Source organism: Acomys russatus, chromosome 1, assembly GCF_903995435.1.
Source record: "Acomys russatus chromosome 1, mAcoRus1.1, whole genome shotgun sequence".
NCBI classification, from domain to species: Eukaryota; Metazoa; Chordata; class Mammalia; order Rodentia; family Muridae; genus Acomys; species Acomys russatus.
This window is the reverse complement of record NC_067137.1, coordinates 95,798,459-95,824,361: the sequence shown is the minus strand read 5'-3', so window position 1 is coordinate 95,824,361 and position 25,903 is coordinate 95,798,459. Positions and strand designations below refer to the sequence as shown.

Sequence of the window (25,903 nt, the reverse complement as noted above, 5' to 3'; positions counted from 1 at the left end):
ACACAGGTGGGCACGCTGAGGAGAGTCGGCTGGGAGGGCAACTGCAGCTGAACCTCAAAGCCTGGCAGGTAACTGTGCAGCTCAAAGAGACCAGGGTTCTAAGAGGGAGTTCAGCTGGGCTCAACAGGAAAGGGAGGCAGCAGAAAACAATGGCTTCATAGGCCTGAGAGAGGAGCTGGCAGGCTGTAGGAGAGTGATGACAGGAAGTACCTGGAATGGACCACTCCAGGCTTTAAACACTTGCCAAGCTAACCTACTAACTCTAGACTGCTCTAGAGTGACTCAGCGCCGGGGAGACCAGTGGGTTCATCAGCAGCATAAACAAACAGGCTGTATTGCAGGGGTGTGAGTTACTGGAACCGGGAACACCGAGTGGCCAGTGCTTTATAGCTAAAAGCATATTCATAAGCAGGATCTCCTCAGAACCTTTAGAACCTCCATCACTTTGTGGCAAATTTAGGATTAATGTTTGTCTGGTGATTTGCTCCAAGTCAGGAAGTCCCAGGTGGATCTGGGCCAGACACCCAGGGCTCCCCAATTCCTGCTCCAGGGTTCATTGGGTAGAAGATATGAAATGCAGCCTTTCCCTTTAACAAACTTACATCTCAGGAGTGGAAAACCAAGGGGAATGCAGGCTGAACTCCACAAGAGCGGAATCCAGAGGCAGACGAACAGCTGAAAGGTGTGGGGTGGCTGAAGCGCATGAGGAGAAAGGGATGCCTCAGGAGCAGAACAGGGTGGACTGCGCCTGGGCTCTTGGACCTGCTCCTTTCCTGTCCCCACACAGTTGCCTCTACCAGTTAACAAACATCGACCGCTAGCATTGTGCTAGATTCTGAGGAGCCAGGAGTGAACAGGGCCAGCAAAGTTAGGGTTACTTGCTGGGGGACATTGGGAGTGAGAGCTGAGCTTCTGGAGAAGGGAGAAAAGCTCTACTCTGGAGACGGAGAGCCCAGTCTGCTGAGAAATGCAGGAAGGACCTCCATGTCTTAGAGCTCACTGTGTTCCCTTCCACTTCTCCCGCAGCAGGTGCTGAGAACCAGGGCGGCAAAGGGAGGGCGGGTATTTCTCAGCAGAAGAGTAGTTAACCAGCAAAGCTAAGTGGGTGTGCTTAGCTCTGAACTCCATAACTTTGTACTTAACCCTCCCAAAATACACCTAAGCTCTGCTGTGTGTACTATGCACATATCATAAAGAAATATGCGACACAGGACCGTAAAGAGCGAGCAAAGTGCTGAGAGAGCATACCTGGCAGCTGCTAAAACAAAACTTCAAAGATTTGGCTTCTTTGGAAAGCCATCAGGCAGCACCCCACCCATTCCCCTACTAGCCACAGCTTCCCTGGGAGCCAGTGCACGTAACCACTTCCGCATGTTTGGCTTGGTTCCCCAGGGCTGGAGCAACTTTAGAAGCCATGTTGGGACTGCCAGGCAGGCAGGTGGGGAGCGGGGTGAGGCAGCGGGTGAAAGGAAAGCAAGACCTCCCCCAGCATCTACTCTTGGGCTGCTCAGAAAACAAAGTGCTAATACTTTAAACCTCTTCCTGTCAGGTGGCCCAGCTCCTGCCTGGCTAGGCACCAGTAACCCAGAAGCTCTGCCTTTTGAGATTCCCAAGGCTTTAGAAGTTACCTCTCCTACCGCCACAAATTAATTCAAGAACAGCATCTGCAGTAAATTGCTAGATCTAAACGAGAGGCTCGAGCCTACAGAAGATACTAAGAGGATGATCAAGAATCAGCCTTTCTTAGAATTTCATTTCTTTTTCATTAATAAACTGAGCAGTTGGAAGCCTGTTAGTCTCTGGGTCTGTGCTGCCCAAAATAGAAACCACAGGCTACACGCGGCCTTTGAGCTTTGACTGATGGTTAATAAGACTTTAATTTTAAAGAATTTACTTATTTATTATTATTATTTTTAGATAGGGTCTTATGTAGGCAAGCTAGCCTTGATCTAGCCATTTAGCAGAGAGTGACCTGAACTTTTTTTTTTTTTCCTTTGTAGACCTGGCTGACAACAAATTAGTCCTTGAACTTCAATTTAAGTAACCAAGTGTAGCTTGTGACTGCCATCTTGGGCAATGCTGGCCTCCTTAGGCATCCAAAGACCTTCACTGAGGACATTGGTGAGGCTCTATTCCGAGACAAAAAGATACACAAGACTTGGTTGGCCTCCACCATCCCAAAGCTCTCTCTCTTAATGTGGGCAGCACGGCAAGCACACTGACTGCCACTACACAAGAAAGAGCACAGTACTGCATGTTAGGAGCAGAGTGGTGGGCTGGAGAGATGGCTCAGTGGTCGAGAACACAGGCTGTTCCTTCAGAGGACCTTTTTTTATATCTCAGAATCCACAGCAGGCAGCTTGTAGGAGCCTGTAACTTGAGTTGACAATCACACACATGCATAGTCAGTCACATGTACACACACACACACACACACACACACACATACACACAAACACACACGCAAACAAAGTCTGTTTTTAAAAAGAGCAGAGGTGTGGTGACCTGACAATATGCACTCCTTCTGCATTAGTCACTCCAATAGGGGTGGCCAGAAAGCTCAGTCACAAAGGACAAGGAAAGAAACACCTGGAATCAGAGGCACAAGTCCAGCACGCGCTACAACTTCTGGTCAAGGAGGCTGGGGAGGCTGGGAACGAAGGGCACACACAGGGCAGGCCACTCTCAAGTATCTGTTAGAAATGGCTCTTGAGATTCCTGCAAGTTGAACTGAATGTGAGAAGGGAGACAAGAGCAAGAAACCTGGCCAGCCCCATCTCCCATGCTCTGCCTCCAACCCTCGGGCTGGAGAAGACCCTTGCTTGCAGGGCACCTCTGACTTTGGATAACCAGAAGGAATCAAATAAGCACTGACAGAAAGGGCCTGGTGTGGTAGCTGAGTCCTAGCATTAGGGGGTCTGCAGCAAGAGGATTATTGGGGGTACTAGGCAAGTCCCATCTCAAACGAAATGGAATAATGATAAGATAAAAAGGAGACCAGGACCGAACGACTTAAGATGTGGGGTCTGGGAGAGAGTTTCCTAAGCTCAGGGGACCAACCAGAAGTTTTTACTCCCTAGCGCTCAGTTCACTGACAGGAAGGGCTCCAACGACCAACCACCCTGTAGGAACTGCAAGTTTGCAAGCCTTCTAACTCACTCACCGGGCTATCCCAGTCCTCGGGAGGTGCAAGCCTTCTAACTCACTCACTGTGCTATCCCAGTCCTTGGGAAAAAGTCAGAACTTCCTTTAACCACTTGTCTTAGAAGAGACCAGTGGGCAAGGGGGAGAGGAGAAGCCTTACGAGGTTTGCTTGGGAGGTCAGGGAAAGTTAAAGCTACAGGGCGGCCAAGTTAACTGAGCTGCTTCTGTTTTGATAGGCCCTAGGCTATGAAGTGAGACAACTCACCCTTCAGTGACATCGTGCCTGAAAGTAGAGGGAGCTAATAATCTAAGAACTTGAGAGTGATACAGGTGGCAACCTGAAGATGCAAAACATACAGCAGGCCATGATGTGATGCTCTGTGAAATGGCTGAGTGGCGCCACTGTAGAGGAGCGCCTTACTTTCCATATGACATGGGGAGAGTAACTTAAATCTCCTCCCAGCAACGTTACTCACTACAGGAAGTGGGCAGTTGGGACGGCTCATCTCATAAGGCACTCACTGCCTCACCTGCCCACCGGAGTTCGATCCCTGGAACCTCAATGGGGGAAGGTAAGAGCAAACATTTCCAACCACCACCTCTACACTAGCACGTGTGCCCTCACACAGTAAATAAAACATGATAAAAAATTTAACTACAGTAACCGTTTTCATCAATACTTTCAAATACATCCTGAAGATTTCATATAGCATTTTTTAAAAATAAAAAGAACACAATTATTTTGTCTCCAGACATGGCAGTGCACACCTTTGATTCCAGCACCTAGGAGACAGAGGTAGGTAGATTTCTGTGAGTTCCAGGCTAGCCTGTTCTACACAGGGAGACCCTGTCAAAGCAATAACAACATCAACAAAACTAAACAAAACTCAATTATTTTATTTTTAATTAAGTGTATGTGCATCTGAGTGTTGGTGTGTACGGGTGACTTTAGGTGACTGGGAGGCCTAAAGCTGGACTAACAGGAAGTTGTGCACTACCTGACATGGTGCTAAGAAAGGAAGCCCAGGTCTCTGTAAGAGCAGTAGACACTTAACACACTTGGTCTTCTCTCCAGTCCAAATACTTGACTTGTTTTGATTTTACTTTATTTATTTATTTATTATTATTATTTTAAATTTTATTAGTGTGTTTGTTGAGACAGTTTCTCTGTGTAGCCCTGACTGGTCTGGAACCTGCTTTGTAGACCAGGCTGGCCTGGAACTCACAGATATCCACTTGCCACTGTATTCTGAGGGTTAAGATTAAAGGTGAGAGCCACCTCACCGGACCTACCTGGTTCATTTTTGCTGCATTTCAGTGCTGGGGCTAAATGTGACAAGGACTGACACTAGAAAGACAGGCTGGGGCCACAGAGAGGGTTGACCTTAGAGATTTGGCCCAGATCAGTTCTATTTTTCAGACTGTGGTGTATTAGGCCTATTTTTTCTGCAAGTGTGTTTCGGTTATACAAATTAACAAGGTATTAATAAACACAGAAAAGATATTTAGAATAAATAAAACAGATTAGAAACAGCCTCGAGAAGAGGGCCCTGTGTGCTGAAGCACAGCACTGTCAAGCTGCCCCCATCACTGGCAAAGCCAGCACTTGTCTCTGCTTTTTCTCCTGTTAATTTCTTGTTTAGCTACTAACTTTGGTCATGGCCTGGGACTGGATGAAAATCCTTGCTTCTCACCCACTAGTACCTTGTTTGTATTGAAAGCACTCTGGCCCCACGTGCCCCTTTTAATCATTTGCTTTGGATTTTACATGAAAAACAACAACAACAAAACAAAAAACCCAATAGGAATACAGACTAGTGTTCCCTAGGACACCTTGACAACCTGTCAACTTTAGCTGAGAGAACAGAATTGTATTTATCTGATGGTTAAGAGGTCCCACACAGTCAGGTGGGCTCAACTCCCACCTGCCCTTCTAAATGCAGTTCACAGCTTTCCGGAAAGGTCTGGCCAGTTTGTTCAGCCAGCATGACATTCTGTCCTCTGTCCTCTCACCGCTTTGAGAATGGTGCTATTTATCAGTAAGGCACATATTCTTTTCTAGTACCTGTATTAATGATGTGCCTAATTTTCCTTCCTGCGGATACACATCCTTCAGGGCCTGAACCAGCTCTGGTGTTTAGAGGATAACAGCTCAGTAACGAGGGAGGGCACATTGTTATCAAACTGTTAGATGAAGCCATTTTCCCAGATGGAACACTACTTATCACCAGTCTCACCTTCCCCCTTCCCATGCACGATTCCCATGTTCTAGGCATCTATACACGAGAAATCTCTGGAGCTTGTACTTTAAACTCAAGCGTTGGGTTCAAACATCCTTGAGAGTGGTGTGCCCTAGCAGCACCACAGCGGGGCTTCCCAGTCCACTCTCTTTGGTACAATTTGGCTACAGAGGACCATAGCTCAACACCCCTATCCATTGTACACTGACCACCTCGTTCAAGGGATCCTAACCTGTCCTATCAGAAAGACTGCTCTCTCACCTAAATTCTTTACCATCCAGTCACAGTACTGAGATATGACTGTGTTTCTCTCTTGTCACAGGAAGACAGAAAAACCTAAGAACCAGGCCAAATGTCATTTTGATCACTGTCTTGAAGCCTAATTAATACCATCTTAACCTGGGGATTCAAAGTTGTAAATTAAGTCTTTTCTACTCATAAAGCATACAAATGGTCACATTAGGGTCATTCTGCTGTGACTTACCATGCACACTGAGTAGTGAATTTTTAAACCCGAAGTTCTCCCATACTGCCTCTTGTCCACCACAAGCCTTGCTTGTGTCTGCAGAATAATGCAGATTCCATGTTTAACTAACCTGCTTATTTAAATCTATCTTCTTTAATGGCTCATAACCAATAAAAGGGCATTCACTTCAAAATAAATATGACCGTAAGCCTTAGTACCACCACCAAGAACTGCTGCTTTCCCTGCCTTGGTACTATGGGACTTCAGTGATGGCCACTGACTCTGCGGGGGGTGTGAATGGGTGTAGAGCAGGAAATGCTGAGCCCAACAGCTTCATAGTTCTGTCGTTGAAGGGAGGGACAGAGAGCACCAACAACCTACTCCAAACTGCTCCTCCCTGCAGCCAGAAGGAGGGGACCTATATGTTTTCAGGTATTACGGTTCTTCTGCTTGCGTTCATTAAAACAGAGGTGCAAAGAGCTTTTCCTTTAAGCCTCTTCAACCCAGACTGCTGGGTGTTGTTTAAGTGCAGTGACTTAGCTGAGTTTGCTCAGTAGCACGCCCAGTTAAGGATCAGGAAAGCTGAGTGGCCTTCCTCCAAATGTGATAAGTCAGTGCTAGGTAAAGGCTCAAGATGGATCACCAGAGTTTGTCTATAGAAGTGAGATACAAAGATACAATACAATGCTCCCTCCCAAGCTCTTTCAAGGCTGGTGAAACAGTTCACTTGAAGGGATAAAAAGATAATAGTGAGGGTGGTGATAACAATGTCAGAAAGGAATTAGGCCAAATTATAAATCAGCAACTTGAATGCTGCGTCAGCCTTCTCTATCTATAAGGTTCAGTCACCTTCAGATCATGAATTTTTTCATAATGACACACAATTCCCTACAATGGTCTAATGGCTATCTGCATATGTAATACTAGGTATTACAAGTAATCTAGAGATAAAGCATGTGGGCAGGTATGTGTGAGTTATATGCAGACACCTCATCATGTCATGAGGGAGCCCAGCACCAAGTTCTGCTATGTGCAGTGGTCCTGTAACTTCTCTTTCAGTGATACTGAGGGAAGACTTTACTTTCTCAGTTCTGCTCAGTCTCATTCAGCATCACACCGGAAACTGCTATTTTTGACTCTAGAAACAAAAATAAGCATCAAATTTAGATAGCTAAAATATTACAAAGTAAAGTTACACAAGATAGGATTGAGTGTCTAACAATATGCGTGTGTGTGCGTGCGTGCGTGTGTGTGTGTTCACCCTGCAAAACTAGAAAGTAGTTTATCTTCACTATTCTGGGTATGGTGAAGGTGGCACATCAATCTGTATTTTATTTTTGACTTGTGGATGAGAAGCTTCAGAGACCAGGCCCCAAATTCCCAAATATCCCTTGCTCTGAATGATGTCCAGCCATCATGAGGGACACAGTTTTTTGGGTTTACCAACATCCTTTAACCTACTCTCATGGTACATGAGGAATGGAAGGCTGTGACAGGTTGGGGCTGCCTGGGGCACACTCCCATCCCGAGAGATTCTGCTGGTGGTGGTTGAGTGGGCATGGAGAGGGAGGGGTTTCTGGGAGAGATGCTAACTGTTGCCAGTCCTGTGTGGGAAGCCTCAGACTCAGGAGAATGGCCGTGGGAGTTCTCAGGGGGACGAAGGTCAGGTAAAGCTTGTTTTGTGGGAAAGTAGAAAAGAGAATAAGTAGTGAAATACCACTTCTGCAGAGCTCTGACAAGAAAAAGCTGTTTTGTTAGTCTCCCCCACCACCACCCAAAGTGGTTTCTTTCTGTGATTGTGCTCTTTGGCTAAAGATTGTTGTTTATATAACAGGATGAAGTACAAAATTATAAGCCCCAAACTCCTCCAGAGAAAGGCTGTCCCAAAGCTCGACCCCTGGGATGGATGGAAAATATGAGTGTTTACTGGCTGGAACACTGAGCTGCAGTGGAAATTTCAACATTCAGATGATAGCAGAGAGGAAGGGGGCTGTACAATTGCTGCCCTTCAACAGCGGTCACTGAGGGCAGTTTCTCCTTGCCATCCCCAGACTACTCATCCTCTGGAAGATTGCCTCTGGGTAATCTGGCTCAGGTGCTGCACTGGGAAGTGGCTGTGCTATCTAGTCCAGCGCAAGGCCAAGTGCTGCTGCAGTGTCTTATCTCCAGCAATCCAATTTTAAGTTGGTCTCTCAGTCAGTTTGTCTGTATCTCCCCCACAACTCAGAGTTATCAAGAACCTATACCTAAATGAGGCGCTACACAATGCTGCCTACTGTCACGTACAACTCCCTTTAATCTTTAACAACTAACAAGGCAGGTATTACCATGCACATTTTAAAAAGGTAGGAAGGGATGAGGATATAGCTCAGTGGTAGAGCACTTGTCTAGCATGAACAAGGCTATAGGTTCAATCTCTATTCACACACACACACACACACACACACACACACACACACACACACACCACAGAGAGAGAGAGATTGAGAGATTGACTTAGAGGCTGGGGATGGTGGGAGGTGTAGCTAACTTGTCCAAGGCCACAGACTCACTTAGCAAATCCAGGTCTGTCGTACCCATAGCCTCTCTCCCTAGGTTACCATACACCTTCCCTGCAGGGATTTCAGTCCCAGTTTCATTAAGCTGGCATGCTTTGGTTACTGAACAGCTTCTGTGGAACATAGACCTCTTTCTAAAATCTTTACATAGACTTTTCATGTAGTTGTTTTTAAAGTGTAGTAAAAAGTGCACCACTTAATATTTCCTGCCTAATTTTTCTGTGTATAGTCTGCAGTGTTAAGTACATTTGCATTATTTTACAAAAGATCCTACAACGTTTTCTTCTTGCAAGACTGAAACTCTGTCTCCACTAAACACCCCTGGCAACCACCTACTTTGCATCTCTATGGCCCCAACTGCTTTAGCTAGTGCTCGCACTTGCCACTTTGTGATGAGCTCACCTCAGTGCACTAGCTTCAAGGTTCCGTCCACCATGCTGTAGCTACAGTTGTGCCAGAGCACTGAAGTCTGACCTGTTCTTCATACTCTTTCAGGCCGCCCACGCCATAAAATGCAGTTGCCCGCTATGTGCTGTCTGGCACTGCTAATTGTTACAGGTGTGTAGAGCCATCCCCCCCTCATACCCGATGTCAACTTCTTGGTGATCAAACACCATGGATTATGAATTTTTAATCCCTACCTATCTGTGAACCCTCTACTGACAACATGGACCACACAGCCTGGAGATCAGGCTCTACGCCAGCTGCTCTACCCCAGCATACAGCACAATGCCTGACAGAAAAGGCACAGGAAGTACCATGAAAAGAAATGAACAAAGCAAATGCTGCTGACAACTGACCAAGAATAAAAAGGGGTGAAGTCAAGACCTGACTCTCCAACAGTATTTGGGAGAAGTAACTTAAACAAAGGGAGAAAAATATTAGCTAAACTGGAATCAGAATCTCTGAAAAACTTGTTCTAAGCATTATACGCCGCAGGATACCAGGCTCTTTCTGACTGGTTATTGAGTAACAGGACAGAGGGGAGGGGTAACAAAGAACGCCTTGGATTGCCAGAATCCCCGGTCTCTAGAACGCCTTGGATGGCCAGATCCCCATTCTCTAGAACGCAAAGTTCATAGATACAGACGCTTACTTGAGCGTTAGGGCTGGCCAAGCTGAGCATCCCATGCTATCAAAAGAAGTAGACATGCGCTCTGCTTGTATTCTTCTGTCAACTCTTCTAGCTTTAACATCGAGGAGCAGACAAATCCCCAGGATGTGTGTGTGTGTGTGTGTGTGTGTGTGTGTGTGTGTGTGTGTGTGTGCGCGTGCATGCATGCGTGAGCGGAAAAAGCCGGAGATGGATAAAAATAATTCAATGACAAATGCTGGAAAAACACACAAAGGGGCAGAAGCCAGACATTCGTGGGATTCCCTGACAGCTCGATCCACAAGGAAGGGCTGGTCTGGAAAAAACGGGGCCTCAGTTTCCTGCCAAGCTGTCTGAGGCCTTGTCCTTCCCAAATCACTCCAAGCAGTAGCCAAGCCTTAATAGTAACCCCTCCAGGATTCACAAAGAGACAAGCACCCTGAGCCTATCAGGCGCTCCTCACCTAGAACGTCTCCCTGGTGATGTGGTCCAGCTCTGGGGAAGGCTGGCAGGAGAGAGGAGAGAGACTAGTGCATTGGCTCCCAGCCCCTAATGGCTCCCCTCTGCCCAGAAAACAGATAATGGAAAACCCAATGTTGCTCACTAGCTGGGGTGAAGCCAAAACAGCTAGGTACCAGCATCTAGAGAGCAGAGGCCAGGCCTGAGGAAAAGGTCATAAACATGTGGTACCTGCAAGCAGAGTCCCTGCTGGGTAATTCCACACTGGCCTTGCTTGAGGCATGCCTCAGGCTTCTACACATGTGACTGCATTTGGCCCTAACAAGCCTCTCTCCTGGAGAATGGCCTGCAATTAATCTCACTTATTACCTCTGAAAAGTAACAACAGAGGAATGGCGGGCCAAGTCCAACTCCAGAGTGTCTAGGGAACTGCAAGCTGCATGGCCAGGTCTCAGACTGTCTGGGCAAGCTGTGGCTCTTTGCCTTCCTCTCCCACAACAAAGCCTGATCAGGGACTCCAGACAGACCGAAGGAACCAGGGGATTTGAGGCACTGGGCTGAGCTCACTTTGACCCAATGGGAGACGACAGCCCTGAGGCTACATTTGGAGCAGTTTCCAACAGCTAGGGAAGAATAAGGTTGTCTGGTGAAAACTTGTGCGATCCATAAAACGGAGAACAATAGCAACCTGGGGAAATGACAAGTAACACTATCTGTGAGTTCTTGTGAATCAGCATGTCTTCATTCCTGTGGCTACCAAGTCTCCTAATTCTCCGACTGCTGAGGAAAGTAAGCCTGCGCCGGAGTCTCTTTACATCCTAGCTTTGTGGGGCAGCCTAGTTTACTCAATTAGCAGACTATCGGCCTGGAATCCACTGCTGCTATCATAGAAACTAGTGAGAGTACCTTTTATTTAGTCAGCCCCCACTACCAAGGAGATCAAAGGCAATCCAAAAGCTCTCAAAACAGACCAGTTTATATGTAAGTAGGCTTACCCTATAAAAAGATTAAATGGATAGCTAAGGGTCTCTTAGTGTCAAAACCAGTAATAAAACTCACATCTCTAAGCTGGACTCCCATGGCCATTAAGCTTAGTCACTTCTTACTACAAAGGAGGAACAAGAGACTGAGTTAATATCCAGAACTACCCTCCTCACAGTGACTTACCACGTGAACGTGGAAATCAGAACTCAGGCCTGTGTAGAATGCCTCTGGCTGGGACCTCAGACTTCATTTAGCACTGTGCTTGGGTTACTTCTCCTGGAATTCCACGTGGAACTGGAATGCCCAAGTTGATCCCGCAGCTGTCCTAGCAAGCAGAGGTTACCTGGGAGCCACAGAAGACTTCCCAGGGCTCCTTGAACTGCACTCGAACCTGGCAACTGGCCTTTATGCTTGAACAGAAGCAAGTAGGGCTGTTGTAGACAATGAAGTCAAGATGGAAAGCCCAGGGACCACCCGGGGGCTGCACTCTGGCTGCAGACACACCGAGACACATAGTATGCCAGCTCACAGCAGGGCTCACAGTTTGGCTGGGAGAAAGTCAAAGGAAACCAGGTCTTGGCTCTGACTTGATACATCCCACCATCTTTCCTCTTATTTCTAACAAGTACTACACCAAGAGAAAGCTTTACAGCCAGCTGGAAATTTATTAAAGCCCTCTCCCCCCAAATATGCAAAGTACTAAAAACTAGCTTAGTGTGTACTCTGACATCTAGTTTGCAGTAGGAAAGTGCCTGCTGCTGTCACCCATGCAGAGACTTTTGTGCAAACATGGTCCATGGGACTGGCTCTGCCTTGTCATGCAAATACTTGAAGAGATTTGCAAGGTGAATGAAGCTGCTCAGTATAAACAGCTTCTTTTTTACGACTTTCATTTCAGCAATGTGGTTACTCTGTAGACTGGATCAGACAACAGACTTCTTCTCCACTTGGGGGGTGGGGTGGGGTGGGGTGCTGTGTGGAGGGTGCAGGTCTCAGTGCTGCAGGCCTGGCTGTTTGTCTCTAGTTCTTCTAACCCTCAACTGAGCTGGTTCTTTTGATCCCAACCACAATCACTATGGGACTAAGAGACACTATTCCAGGGCATGATGTAATGTGCTTATGTTTATGTCACTTCCTGGGCATGGTTTCTAGTTCCCAAATTAGCTCCTTAAGCACTAATTCTGAAAGAAAAAAAAAAAAAAAAAAAAGTACTAATTCTGACACCAACAGAAACTTCAACAGTTAGGTAGTTCCTCCCGCTGCAGGTCTTTGGTCTTTCTGCTCAAGCTTCCAGCAAGAGCACACAAGAGGTGGCAGCTGGGACCACTGGCATGGGGTGGGGTGAGCCTCCTTTCGCGGGAAGAGGATCCCCATGGTGAGAATGTGTCACTCTAAGGACTGCTGCTGCTGAATCCACTCAATAGCCACTAAAGAAAGTGTACTAGGCTGCTCTCTCATTCAGGGAATTCCAGACAGACAACAGTACTTGGAACAGTGTTAAGACAAATATCATCACTGTCCCAATAGTGTTCTTTTCAAAAATTTATTAAGATAAGTGTGGTGGTGGTTCACGTCTTTAATCCCAGCGCTCAGGAAGCAGAGGCAGGTGGGTCTCTGTGAGTTCGAGGCCAGCCGGGGCGACACAGAGAGACTGTGTCTCCAAAACAAAACAACTTGAAGTTGGATGAGTAGAGCTGCTGGGGGATGGTGGCCTGGGAGGGCTTGAGGGAGGGGACAGAACATGATCAAAATATATTGTATGAAAAAAGCCAGCAAAATGGGAAAAACACAAAACAAAATAACAAAAACATTTAATTATTATTCTGGGTGTCTGTGTGTGTGTGCACATGCCACAACACCCATGTTGAGACCAGGAGACAACATTCAGTTATGGCTTTCCTTCCACAGAGGGTCTATGGATTAAGATCAGATGGTCAGGCCCCTGAGGCAAGCAGAGCCCCCAGGCATCTTCTGTGTCAGGTTGAGGTTTTACTTCCAAGACTCCTTCATTGTCTTTTAGTATGCTGTCATACTTGAAAACTGAAAACCGGGTATTTTTTATTTGGGAACCTATTTTGTATTATTTTATATATATATATATATATATATACACACACACACACACACACACACACACACACACACACACACACACACACGGATTGTTCAAATAGAGACCATTCAATACAGTGCTTTCTTTTTTAATTAAGAACTTGCTTTATGTCCAGAATTATTTGGATTTTATCCCGTACCACTTCTTTTCAACATAAAGGAAAAACCTTCTCACTCCTCAAATCAACATTATTGGAGGAAGCTGTGAGCACTTAATTATGTAACCTGGATTTCAAAAACATAAGAAGCAAATGCCCTTCCAAAGCAAGAGTCCAGAGTACGCAAAGCACAATGCAGTGTGGGTGTAAGGAAGAAGCAGAAGGCAAAGCCCAGACATCCACAGAAGCGAGGGCAAACACAGCGATTTTCCTAACTACCAGAAATTTCCTATTCATTTACTTTTCATGAAAATAACCTTACAAACGAAACCGGGCCTTTTGGCTCAGTGTTAGAAGATGTGGACGGGCGAAAGCTCTAGATTCCACTCAGAGTTCTCTGTGGCTTGGGCCGCAGTCACAGGCAGGCCAGCCCTGTGCATCCCAAATGCTAGCCCCAGGCCCTTCACTCACCTGCTTCCAGGGGGGCTGGAGTGGTTCTCGGGAGCGTGGAGGTCTGACTGTAAAGACCACGTCGGGCCACTAGGACTGATGACAGGTCGAAGGGTAGGGGGGGTTGACGCACTGCTTCTGTTTATCACACTGCTGGCCAAATTCAGGTTTGTCACCTAGAAATGAGAGGATGGAAAGAACTTGGTTTTACAGAGCTTTAGAAAAGTATCATGAGAAACATATGGGAGCAATTAGTCTCTATGAGATGCTGACTCATCTGGGCTGAAAGCAGTGGCTTCGACAACAGCACAGAGCAGACTGGCTTCTGTGCAGAGAGCAGAGGCAGGGAGCAGGCAGTGTCAGAGTTCTACCAAGCGCTCATTAGGCCCCTACTCTCTGGTGACACTGGGCTAAGCCAGGCAATGTTCAAACTAGACAACCTTCTTTTCTCATCTGAAAGTTCTAAATGCTCAGGAAGCTTTAGTTGTAGACAATAATAATAGCAAAAAATGATACCTGGACAGTCCATTAACATGGATACTAATGTTCATAAATAATTTACAAAGATGGAATGTAATTGGCCAATTGAACATTTAAAACTAGCTGTTTTTACCTGTAAGTGAAAAATATTTCTTTAAAAATGTAAATTGCAAAGAAATTGTAAGACAAACACATCACGATGCTATACAGTAAAAGGGCACATATTAAAAAGTGCTCATATCACTAGTGTGAATGCAAGTTGAGAGACTATTTCTAGAAATCAATGTAGCAGTCACTCAGGTATACTAACTAGAATATTGTACACTCTGGTGTATACTTCTAGACCAGTTCAAAGAATGCTGCAGTGACTAATGGCAGTGATCACTCGAACAACAGCTAGTATTCATCAGCATCAAGGAAGAGCCATGCTTTGTACAAATGAGTCCATTACACCGTCATGGAAATTCAGAGTCCGGTAGTCATCGCAGTGACGATCCTAATCTCATTTTGCACAGCAGGAAAGGGGGAGGATTGCATTGAGATAACTAGGGCAGCAGATAACTAGGTTCAGTGACTGGACCTAGTCAGCTTCATACCACACACTACAGAAAACACATCCTTAAAAGCAAGCATTGTTTTTAACAGTGAAATAGGAGAAAGGCATAAACAGTCACAAGATGGTTACAGGCTGCGTTATCCACACAGGTGAATACTGTTTATTCATTAACTTTGCTTTCAGAAACACTTGATCTAGGAACACGATGATAAGGAAAAACACCATGCTAATAAAAGTCACAGTGCAAATCTCCTTAATCATAATTAAACATGTGGGTAAACTTCTCAAAAGCTAGAGAGAAAGATCCAGAATACATAGCATCTACTTGAGCACTATGACATCATTTTTTCTCATGCTTCTGTGTATTCTCCATATTTCTTTATTATTTAAGGAGCCACAGCATTCTTTCAAAGTTGTTAGTATGAGTGCAGTAGCAAGGTACTCAGTGTAAGGCCTGATCAGTGATAGCCGATGAGAGGAAGGGAAGGGATGCACTTCAGAGGAGGGTGCGCAGAGAAGGTGACAGGGAGGACCCAGTGCTGAGAGCACAGCCTTTGTGCGCAAACTGCCACAACAGTGTCTTAGGTCATCAGGGAAGAAAAGCAAACTAAAGGGAAATGCTCACCTTTAAAACACCTCAAGTATCTAAATAACCTTGATATTTATGAAATGAAATGAAATAATTCTAAATTTTAAAATGATCTGAAATCATGAAAAAAAGGAAAGTCATTTTTAGCAACAGTGTGGTGTTTCCAGCCTAGTTATAAAAGTCCGTAAGTGAGAACAGCCCAGGCCAGTGTCTTCTCACGAATGAGTCAAACTACTTTTCTTGGACAGAAAGCCATTTTCCATGGGTTGGGGGCAGTCTCTGGCGACTGTGAGGCGTGAGGCCCTAGGGCTTGGTTCTCGAGGGTGGGCCAGGCTTTAGAAGAGGCCTCAGGGGCCAACCCTGACTTGTCACTTCTGCTCTGCTGTCTGCAGGCCCCAGGGACAGACGGAAGGAGCACATGGCAGGTACTGTTGGGTACTGCAGGTACGGAGTGCCTCTCCTCTGGACCCTAGTCTCTCTGTACTACTTCCTATACACATAGGTAGCAAGGGTCAGATTCTGGGACAGTGGCACTGGTTCTCGCAGGACTGGAGAATATGTTCCTAACTCACACTGCCTCCACTCCTGTCTGCTCTGTTAAGCACCAGGCATTTTAAATTAACTGAACATGAGCTTGTAGGCTGTAGAAATACCACAATTTGAGAAAGGGCATTGTGGTAAGTAAGAGTTGTACTGAAAAACTGGTTCTGGCTAAGAGCACTCACTGCTTTTCTAGAGAACCAAGGTTCAGGGCTTACCTCCCATGTCTGGGGGCAAAAACTACCTGCAACTCCAGCTTCAGGGTCTCCCGTGCTTTCTCCTGGTCTCTGCAGCTACAAACCCACAGACATATACGCTTTAAAAGAAGTTGTACCAAATCGTAACAAAGGGGTCTTAATAGTTTATAGTGGCTAAACAATAGATTAAAATGTGCATAAGGGGCTGAGTTTGTAGAACAGAGCATACACAGGAGAGGAGAGGATGGATTTGATAGATTTGATAATTTGTTCCTTGGCCCGTCGCCCCTAATTCAAACAGCAGTGTTTATACCCCCACAGCAAACACCTGCCTATGGAGTACTGTCTGTGTGCCATGTACTGCCATCCTAGCATTGTCTCATCCAACCCTTGGAAATGCTCCTATTTTAACAAAGAGGAGACAAAGGCCTACAGGAGCTCAACAGCAAGAGTGCGGGACTCCAAGTGCACGCAGCGTGCTCTCCCAGGCGGCACAGCGTAACATCTGGGTGGGGCCAGGGGGTTACAGTTCGCTCTCGCTAGTTACTCGTTACTCACTGGGGAAGACACTATCGCCCAGATGAAGAAAGCTCAGGCTCTGAAAGCCTACTGCAGCGCTTTACCCAAAGCCAGGCAACAGCCACAGACCTTGGGCTCTAGTTTCCAAACTCAAGTTCTAACCTGGATGTAGGAAAACAACCCTACTTACTCTTAGCCATTGGAAACCACTTAACGCCATCAGACCTCAAGCGCTGACATCAAGAAAGCAACAACAGCTCTTCCGGCTTTGCTTTAAGCCTCATTTCCCACCCTTACTCGTCCTCAGAGACTTTTAAGAAGTAAGACAGAATAAAGCAAGCTCAGTTAGTTTTATTTGTCCCAAGTAGAGTAAAAGGTGGCGCAAGCAGCTGGTGGGTTGTTGGCTCCCTCAATAGCCAGGCTTTATTTTGTGTATGAACCGGAACTGGCAGCCACCGTGGTTTCTTTATACATAAGAAGAGAGCGCTGTTGATATGTTTAGAGAGTCGGCAAGTGACTAGTGCTTAGATGAGAGCACAAGGACAGACAACCTCACAGCTGTTTCTTACAAGCCCATCCCTACGAAATGGTAACAACCTGGCCCTCACGTTCACTATATTCTCACCCTTGTTTTGCCTACAAGTCACTTAACCTGTGCACCACAGCTCCGGCTCTCACCCCTTGCCTCTTTCAAGAACTTACATTGTCAATCAATGAACTGATCTTCCTTTTCTAAAAGATTCATTCTTTATGAATAGACAAATAATTTGCATCTTAATCACACTATAATGGAATGATTTGATACAGCTTAAAAAGGGGGGGGGACACAATTTGCAGGTCATTCTTATTTTCTAGCTCTGCTCTAAAGAACAGTATCTACCAGAATGCTTCCTGCTGATGAACTGATAATCTGTACTGTCCAGTGGAGCAGCCACTAATATATGTGGCTATTGTGTACCTGAAATGTTGCTGGTGTGGCTGAGACCCTAGATTCAAAACTTGAATTTTAAAATGAAACTAGCTAGTGGCTAATTACTGGCCAGCACTTCTCTTTTGTCTTGACCATCTCTAGATTAAAAATATATCTATAACAATAAATTACTACACACAAACTATCCTTTTCTAGCCTCTTAGTCTTTTCCATAATGGGAAGAAGAAGTCCTTGAACTACTATGGACCCAAGCATTCATTTTTGGCCCTAGTACTACCTTGGTTTTGCTAAAAACGGTAAATCTCCTGGCCCTGGGCGAGTCCACAGGCCAGTGAGGTCCCAGACACTGGGTTGACAACTATGGGTGTCGGTACATTGCCTGTGCTTCTCTGTCCACCTACATTTCCCTAGCTCCAACTAGATGAGAAAGGGAGAAGTAGCACTGTGTAAAGGGGATATGTAGCCATAATAAACATCCTGTTGCCAAGGAATTTTTTCAAAGGTCGACCCTAGCTAAGGTGCACAAAAATATAGCAATACTTGTCCATTTTGTTTTGTTTTTTTTTCGCGACAGGGTTTCTCTATGTAGCCTTGGCTGTCCTGGACTCGTATTGTAGACCAGGCTGACCTCAAACTCACAAGGATCCGCCTGTCTCTGCCTCCCGAGTGCTGGGATTAAAGGTGTGCACCACTACCGCCCGGCCTGTCCTTTTTGTTAAAGCAGAGGTCATAGTCATTGGACCAGTTGGCTTCCCTGGACTAATGCATGCTACTAATCCTGGACTCATTGATGCTTAGGTTCATGGCATTGGCCACAAACGGGTGTAGAAGAGAGATAGGACAATTTAAAAGTCACTTTTAATGATAGAAACTGTGAGTCAAAGAACATGCTCATGTTAGAGAGAGGATGGCCCAGCAATTAAGAGCACTGGCTGTTCTTCCAGTCACCCGGGATTGGATTCCCAGCACCTATACGGTGTCTCACAACAAGTCCAATCCAAGGGGACCCAAGGCCCTCTTCTGGATTCTGTGAGCACTGCACACAAGGCTCACAGACATATAGAAAGGCAAAACACCCATACCTATTTAAAAAATGAAAAATAAATTATAAAAACAGAACATGCCCAATTGATGATGAATACATCTTTTTAAAATGATTTTTTTTATGTGCTTGAACATTTTGCTTGTGTGTATGTATGTGAACCACATGTCCATGGAAGTCAGAAGAAGGTATTGGCTCAGCTGGAACTGGAGTTACAGATGGTTATGGACCACTGTTTGGATGTTGGGAATTGAACGCAGGCCTTCTGCACCAGCAACCAGTGCTCTTAATCACTGAGCCATTTCTCCAGTCCAGATATTCACACCTTTCTGTACAAAGTTAGCCCAGTGGTCTAAGAAGAGCCTTGTGCGTCTGCATTCGCATGTTTGGGACGGCCTACCATAGATACCCTTTTATCATTGTTCAGCTCCCACTAAGTATCAACAATCACGATGGACTCATAGAAACCTAGCAATGGCTGAATTTAATCAACAGCTCCTCGTAGGCATTGTGTTCAGCACACTACGTGTGAACTACTTTATTCTTTTGTTTTGTTTTGTTTTGTTTTAAGACAGGGTTTCTCTGTGTAGCCCTGGCTGTCCTAGACTCGCTTAGGAAACCAGGCTGGCTTTGAACTCACTGAGAGCCACCTGGCTCTGCCTCCCTGAGTGCTGGAATTATAGGCATGTGCTACCACGCCCCGCTATACTAATTTATTCTTAAAGACAGATGGAGAAACTGAGGTTGAGAGGTAAAATAATTGCTAAGTGTGCTCCTTAAATTCCATTTCTAGACTTCTGAGGCAAAATCTCTCAATATTGTGACTTGAACCATGTGTCAGCATTTGTACCTCTGGGCCTCACTTCTCACAGTTTTAGTCTGTAGACCAGCAACATCTGCATTTCTGGGCGCCTGTTCCAATGGAGAACCCAGCATGGCTCCAGCAAACCAAGCCTGCATTTAACAGGATCCACAGGACTTGCCCTCTAAGTCTGAAAAATGACTCTTCAGAGATGGTAAAAAACAAAAGGCGTGAACAGGAAGGGGGAACACATACTGCTTCCTCTCCCCCCAAAAGCTAAGCGGACTTGGGTGTGGACAGTAGAAGTGCCTTGGATGGAGCGAGACATAAAACAAGGGGGACAAGAAGGAAGAAAAAATGATTCCAGGAGGAATATTCAGGTTTCACTATTTCTTGGTGGTGTTTAGATGCTCAACTTTGGAAGTATGTTGACTATTCAAACTCATACAAAACATTCGAGAACAAACTTCAGAAAAGTCCAAGACTATTTGTCATGCTGCCATTATTTTAAAAAAGTATTTAAACCAAAAAACCATCAGCTCATTACCTATGCCTCCATCCCTGTCTTCCTCTGGCTGGTTAGCTAAGTGAGTAATTGCCTATGGGAAATCTGGCCACCAGATCTTACCTCCGTCTAAGCCTTGGGGCCTGCTTGGCAGATGTTTCTCCTTTGCTCCCTCCCTCCTCCTCAGCTCCCACTCTTGAAACAGCTAATCCAGACGGTCTGCTCCCATTCCCTGCCTCATGTCCACTACCATGGTGACCTCAGAGCATTTTTCCTTTTAGTACCCAAACATTATTTATTTTGGAGGCAGCCTTCCGAATAAGGCAGGTGAGCAAATATCTGAATGTGTGGGGTAAGGGCACATTGCATGCATTCCATCTAGACAGGTGTTTAAATTATAGCAGGAATAAATACAGGTGATGGATTGGAAAGGGGGCAAGAGAAACAGAGGAGGCGGCCAATTTCCGGTGCCTGGCCTGCACAAGTGTTACTGCTTGTTACTGCTGTTTGCTAAAGGTAGTGCTGATGCCAGGACTGTAATTAAAATACCGTGGAAGTGCCCTGATGGATTCCCAGAAAATCACCCCAACCACTCAGAGCATACCCTTATGACCTGCAAAGGGGCTGCCTGGGGACAGACCTAACTACATCTCCCTGGCTGAAGATACTCGTCATCCTACATGCTCAAAAGAACTTTACACCTCGAATGAAATTCAACAAAGAATCACTGTATCATCCACCAGATGCAAGGCCATTGGGAGAGTGGGAGGTACAACGAGAATCCTGCTCTCTGCTTCGCCCTCAAGCCACACAGGACAAAGAGTATTTGAGAACTCCAAAACCCAAATAAAACAAATGCCCCAAAAGAGGAAAAAATACAGAGACCAAAGGGCAAGTAGGAAGAAATGTCTGAGATACAGACACTTGACTTGGTGAAGGGCAGGGTGATGGAAGACAGGCAGAGATGGACAATAACTTGGGAAGGATCTACCCTTGCTCTAGAGACAAAAGGAAACTTCTGGGGGCCCTGCCCAAGCCATGCTGTATGAGGACTGTGGTGAGGGCAGGCAAACCAAGAACTGTTTTCTGGGATGAGTTGAAAAGGATTAATGGTTAGTGGACAGTTACAGTAGTTAAATAAGAGGGATTATAGCCTATAGCCTGTCAGGTATGGTGGTGCACTCCTTTAATCCCAGCACTCAGGAGGCAGAGGCAGGTGGATCTCTGTGAGTTCAAGGCCAGCCTAGTATATAAAGAGAGTTCCAGGACAGCCAGGGGTATTACCCTGAGAAATCCTGTCTCAAAATAACAAAAAACAAAAAAGATTGCCTGTAAAGATGGTCTATTGATAAGTCCTTTGTCCTTTGCACCAAGGCAGGCCTTGGAACTGGGTCTGTAATTTGAAGATGAAAGTTTTCAAAAGTGCATGTACGCCTGTAGAGCAGGTGGGGAAGGTACACAGGAGAGGAGCTAGAGGATGTCCTCTTGGGCTTTAGCCTTGTAGGCAAAGATGCTGGCTGATATATTGCTTTGCTCTAGTCCCCATAGCTAGTGAGTCACTGGAGTCTTACAGTAACTAACAGAAAGATTTTCCTGAAATGCCCTCTCTGGACATCTCCTGAACCTCAAGGTGGGAAGGCTGCATTCCAAACGTCACTGACTATGGATCAGTCCATAGGACCCACAAGACTAACACCTTTATCGTGGAAAGCCAAGCCCAAACACTGACACATAGAAACAGTAAGGGTCTTGGTAAACATTCGAGAAGACAGGACAAGTGAACAGATAAACAGTGTTTAATGTGACTTCTCAAGTCCTCTTCAGACACACCACAGAGGAGCATCTGCTTTTATGCATCCAGGTTCTACAAACAAGCTGTGAAGCCCTGAAGACAGAGCACTGTCCACTTACAGTAGGCATTTCTATCATGAATGGTTTGCCTACACTGTGATAGCTGAGTCCTACCGCAGTCTCAAGTCTAATCTTCGTGAGCACAAGAGCATGGTTTATCTTGCTGCTTGGGGAAAAACATAACCAGTAAATAGACATACTTATAATGAGAGAAGTTGTGACTAGACCCAACCTGCCAAGAGAGAATCAGAAATCCTGCATGCTTTATCTTTACCCTACTACACTTAATATTCGAAGGTAAATTTATTTCTCCCAAAGGCCCTCCCTCAGCTATAGAAGATCACTGCCATCACTCTGCTTCAGGAGCTCAGTGTAAGGCTCGAGAAGCCTCATGCCACACTTATGTTATTAAGTGCAAATTTATTTTCCTGCTTTACCTCAGAAATTACAAGCCACTTAAGGACAAGGACTACATTTTACCCTCCATTACATGCCTGGAGCACTCACCTTCTCTTGGTAACTGGGGAGGATGGGTTCCACAGCCCCTAGATACTGAAGCTGGAGCACGTCCAAGTCCCTTACAAAAAGCCGTGTAGGGCTGGGGTCAGAGAGGACTGACAGACCAGATGAGTCCTCCTCCTCCTCCTCCTTGGCACCGTCCTCCTCCTCTCTCCTCGGCACCATCCTCCTCCTCCTCCTCTCTCCTCGGCACCGTCCTCCTCCTCCTCTCTCCTTGGCACCGTCCTCCTCCTCTCTCCTCGGCACCATCCTCCTCCTCTCTCCTCGGCACCGTTCTCCTCCTCCTCCTCTCTCCTCCTCACATAAGTGTACTATCTGACACAGCTTGTACACATCCTCCTATATCCTTCTACAGAATCACACACATGAAGTATAAATGGCTGCTACCTTATTGTCTAGGAAACAGTGACAATGAAACACTGTCTGTACATACTCAGCACAGACACTTCATAAACATTTTAAGTCTGTGGCTAATTGAATGCAGAGCCATGGAGCCTTCAGATACAGAAGGTCATCTGGATAATAAATGAAGTGAGCTTCAACCAAAGACATCCAGCAAAGTCCCGGGGTCTCTCCGTCTGTGTCTCTGTTCCCACCCTCACCCCCCACGCCGGTCAGCAGCCAGTTTCACCAGTAAGGAGTAGAGTAGCAAATGTCACTAGAAGGCTAGCAAGGAAATTAGAGGCTCCATATTACCTCTTTCTGCCTAGACCACAAAGAGGAGCGATTGCTTCAGAACCAAGAGAAACAGAATGAGCAGGTGATTAGAGGGAGAGTTAAGTGTTGCTCTGGATGGTGCCTTACAGAATTTTAGAGATGATGTCTGCCTGGTGCAGAAGCCTCAGGCAAAGTTCTCAGATGGGTGAAATAATAGCTTTGACAGACAGATTTCTGTTCGCTCTCTGCATAATGACTATACTGCCCGCCTTCTTGGGCAAATGAGACTGCAAAGGGCCAGCAAAGCATTCACGATTCTTGGTAACTAACCTCGGGTCTACAAGGCTGTTTGCAAACTTCATGTATCTTAGGACTTATCGAGATGGAGATGGAAATTCAACAACAAACATTTCATTAGAGGCAGCTTGACTCATGAGTAACGGCAGCACAACACTCAGGTGTGGCATTCCTATCACCAGTCAATCTTACCATAGCATGCCCCTCAAAGCCTTAGATTTCTTGTCTAATCAGATGAAGAGGGGCTGGGTGGTGGTGGCGCACGCCTTTAATCCCAGCCCTCGGGAGGCAGAGGCAGGCGGATCACTGTGAGTTCGAGGCCAGCCTGGTCTACAAAGTGAGTCCAGGATGGCCAAGGCTACACAGAGAAACCCTGTCTCGAAAAACCAAAAAAAAAAAAAAAAAAAAAGAAAAAGAAAAAGATGAAGAGGGATGTTGTACAAAACGACTTCTCATTAGTTTACACTTACCAGGTACCTACTTTGCCTGGGCTTGCCATTATTTTGACATGGAGGAAGGCTGGTGAAAGTAATCCTGCTTCTTTGGAGATGACAGTTTAATGCAGAGTCCAGTCCTACTGAACTAACTCTTCATGCGTGTATGCAGCAATGAGGTAATGACTGTGACATACTTCCTCAAAGCATTCAAGAGCTCTAAACTTGGAGACCCTGTGTCCATAAACACCAAGAGGGAACCAGTATGGGATATCTGTGAACACTTTGGAACTGAATACAGGTTTCTGTGTTTCATTTGATTCTCAAAGAGATCACGTGGACTGAAAGGAACATGAGTTTGTCTAGCGCTGCATTCGTGCTGCCATCAGAAGCATACACCAGCGCCACGGGAGAATGACACCCCCTGCTGTGTGCAGACACAGCCGCATCAGAGCAGGAGAGGGTCAGCTCCCTGCTATGGAAATGTGCCTCTCCCAGCTGAGGAGGTCTGCGTGATCTAGAGTAGGGCAATGTGGTGCATTGTGTGTCCCTAGAATAAAAGGCGACCCTTGAATAGGACATATCACACCTGCTCCAGACTAGCTCCAGGAGGAGGACACAGAGAGGTAGCTGCTTACGGTGGAGAAGAGCACAGAACATATTTTTCAAGGATGTCCTTCAGTCCAAGAGTCATCCTTAAGTAGTTACTCTCTGAACATTCCTCCAAAGGCACTTCGTGAGTATTTGTTAAACCACTAGCTACCATAAGCAATAAACACATGTTGTAAGGAAGTTTAAATTCCTTTTTTAATTCTTGGATGCTGATAAAATGAACTGCAAGTTTATATTCCAATCACCAGGAGATAAGGGCTGCAGTGTTAATCATAGTCTAAAAGGGGCTGGGAAGAGCAAGGAATTCTGTTAGTGCTGAAGGTTCCTGGCAGCCGCTTCCCTCTCTAGAACTTCATCAGCTACATAACACCCTTATAAACGCGTAGTGCCAAACAATAGTAAGAGTTCCGGATTAAGACCTCTCAGGAAGCCAACCTGAGAAAACGGACAAATCTCTTTGTAACGTTTCCAATGTATGTATTCTGTTTTTGTGAGCTGGTGGGGACCAGTGCTAGCCATGTGCACACATTGGCAAGGGGTTACCAAGGCTGGATTCTCTCTCTTCCTCCACTAAAAGGGAAGCACTGATCATCTCACAAAATAACCTGATAAGGGCCTAATTCAATAAGTAGCCAATCACCTTGACCGAGTGTATGCTTCAAACCCTGCACCAGGAAGGGGAGTGCTTGTAATCATAGCAGCAGAGGTGTTCGTTTCTGGTGTCTCTGCAGGCTCAGAGGAGTACTGACAGTTCTGTAGCTGTGGCACAGCAGGCTGATGCGACGCTCAGTTATCTGAGTCTGAGGAAAAACCGACTACGTTCTGACTAAAAAAAGGGGCAGAGACCACTAAGATAAAAAACAGTCATAGAGAGTTTGAGTCCTGGAAAAGTGACTTTCCAGTGTGTGACCTTAACAGAATTACTTGTCCTACTAGCTCCCATTTCTTCATCTTCATGAGTTTAAAAAAAAAAAGAAAAAAGAAAAAAGAAAAAAAAGAAAGGAAAAAGGAAAAAGCACTTTCCTCACTCCTAGAATGGAAGAGATAATACACACAAACTATTGTTAACATACTGCCTAGAACCAAGTAGGAATGGGATTAATGTCGGCTGCTTTGGTGTGCAGGGCAGGTGTGCTAGCATCAATGAAAAAGAATGGAAGAACAATAGTGTTAGTGTTAAAAGACAACACAAAAAACAGTAACGCAAAGAAGAGAAATTCTTTTCCCTTTAGCAAGCAATGGTATCTAGAAAGTACACAGTCCTGCACTAAGTAATGGGTTAGAAAGAACTGCCATTATGTGGTTTACAGTCAAACAGGCAAGAGATGCAAAATGACTATCATCCACCTGCTTTAAAGAGTGGCTAGAGAAGGGCTGAAGGCAGGGACACAATAGACAGACTCTGGCGGCGGTGGCAGGTGCTCTTCTTTTATTTATCAGAAACTATGTCCAGGATACATACTTTAGAGAATACTGGGGTGGGGGTGGGTTTGAAAACTGTGTATGGTCTAATCTTTAAAAACCTCACAGTGCAGTGAATGAGAACATTTAAGGACTGGGGATGTGGATCAGCAGTGGAGTTCTTGACTAGCATTCACAAGACCCTACATTCAATCTACAGCACTGTGTAACAGTAATAATAACAACAACAGCAACAACAACAAGAATAACAACAACAACATAATAGAGTAAGCACATTTACTGAATATAGTTGTCCCTCAGTCTCCTTAAAGTATGGATTGTACGGCCTCTTGAAGATATAAAAATC

The 25,903-nt window shown here is 45.5% G+C and overlaps 1 protein-coding gene across 4 annotated transcripts in view; it reads right to left on the bottom strand.

The window, feature by feature from the left end:
- The window catches only part of Ttll5 (tubulin tyrosine ligase like 5), a 249,816-nt gene that overhangs the window by 97,112 nt on the left and 126,801 nt on the right, over positions 1–25,903 (bottom strand). For all 4 annotated transcript variants that reach the window (XM_051149557.1, XM_051149550.1, XM_051149542.1 and 1 more), the window contains one exon: positions 13,626–13,780. In XM_051149557.1, coding sequence (XP_051005514.1) covers positions 13,626–13,780 — 155 coding nt within the window. The remainder of the gene's footprint in view (positions 1–13,625; positions 13,781–25,903) is intronic.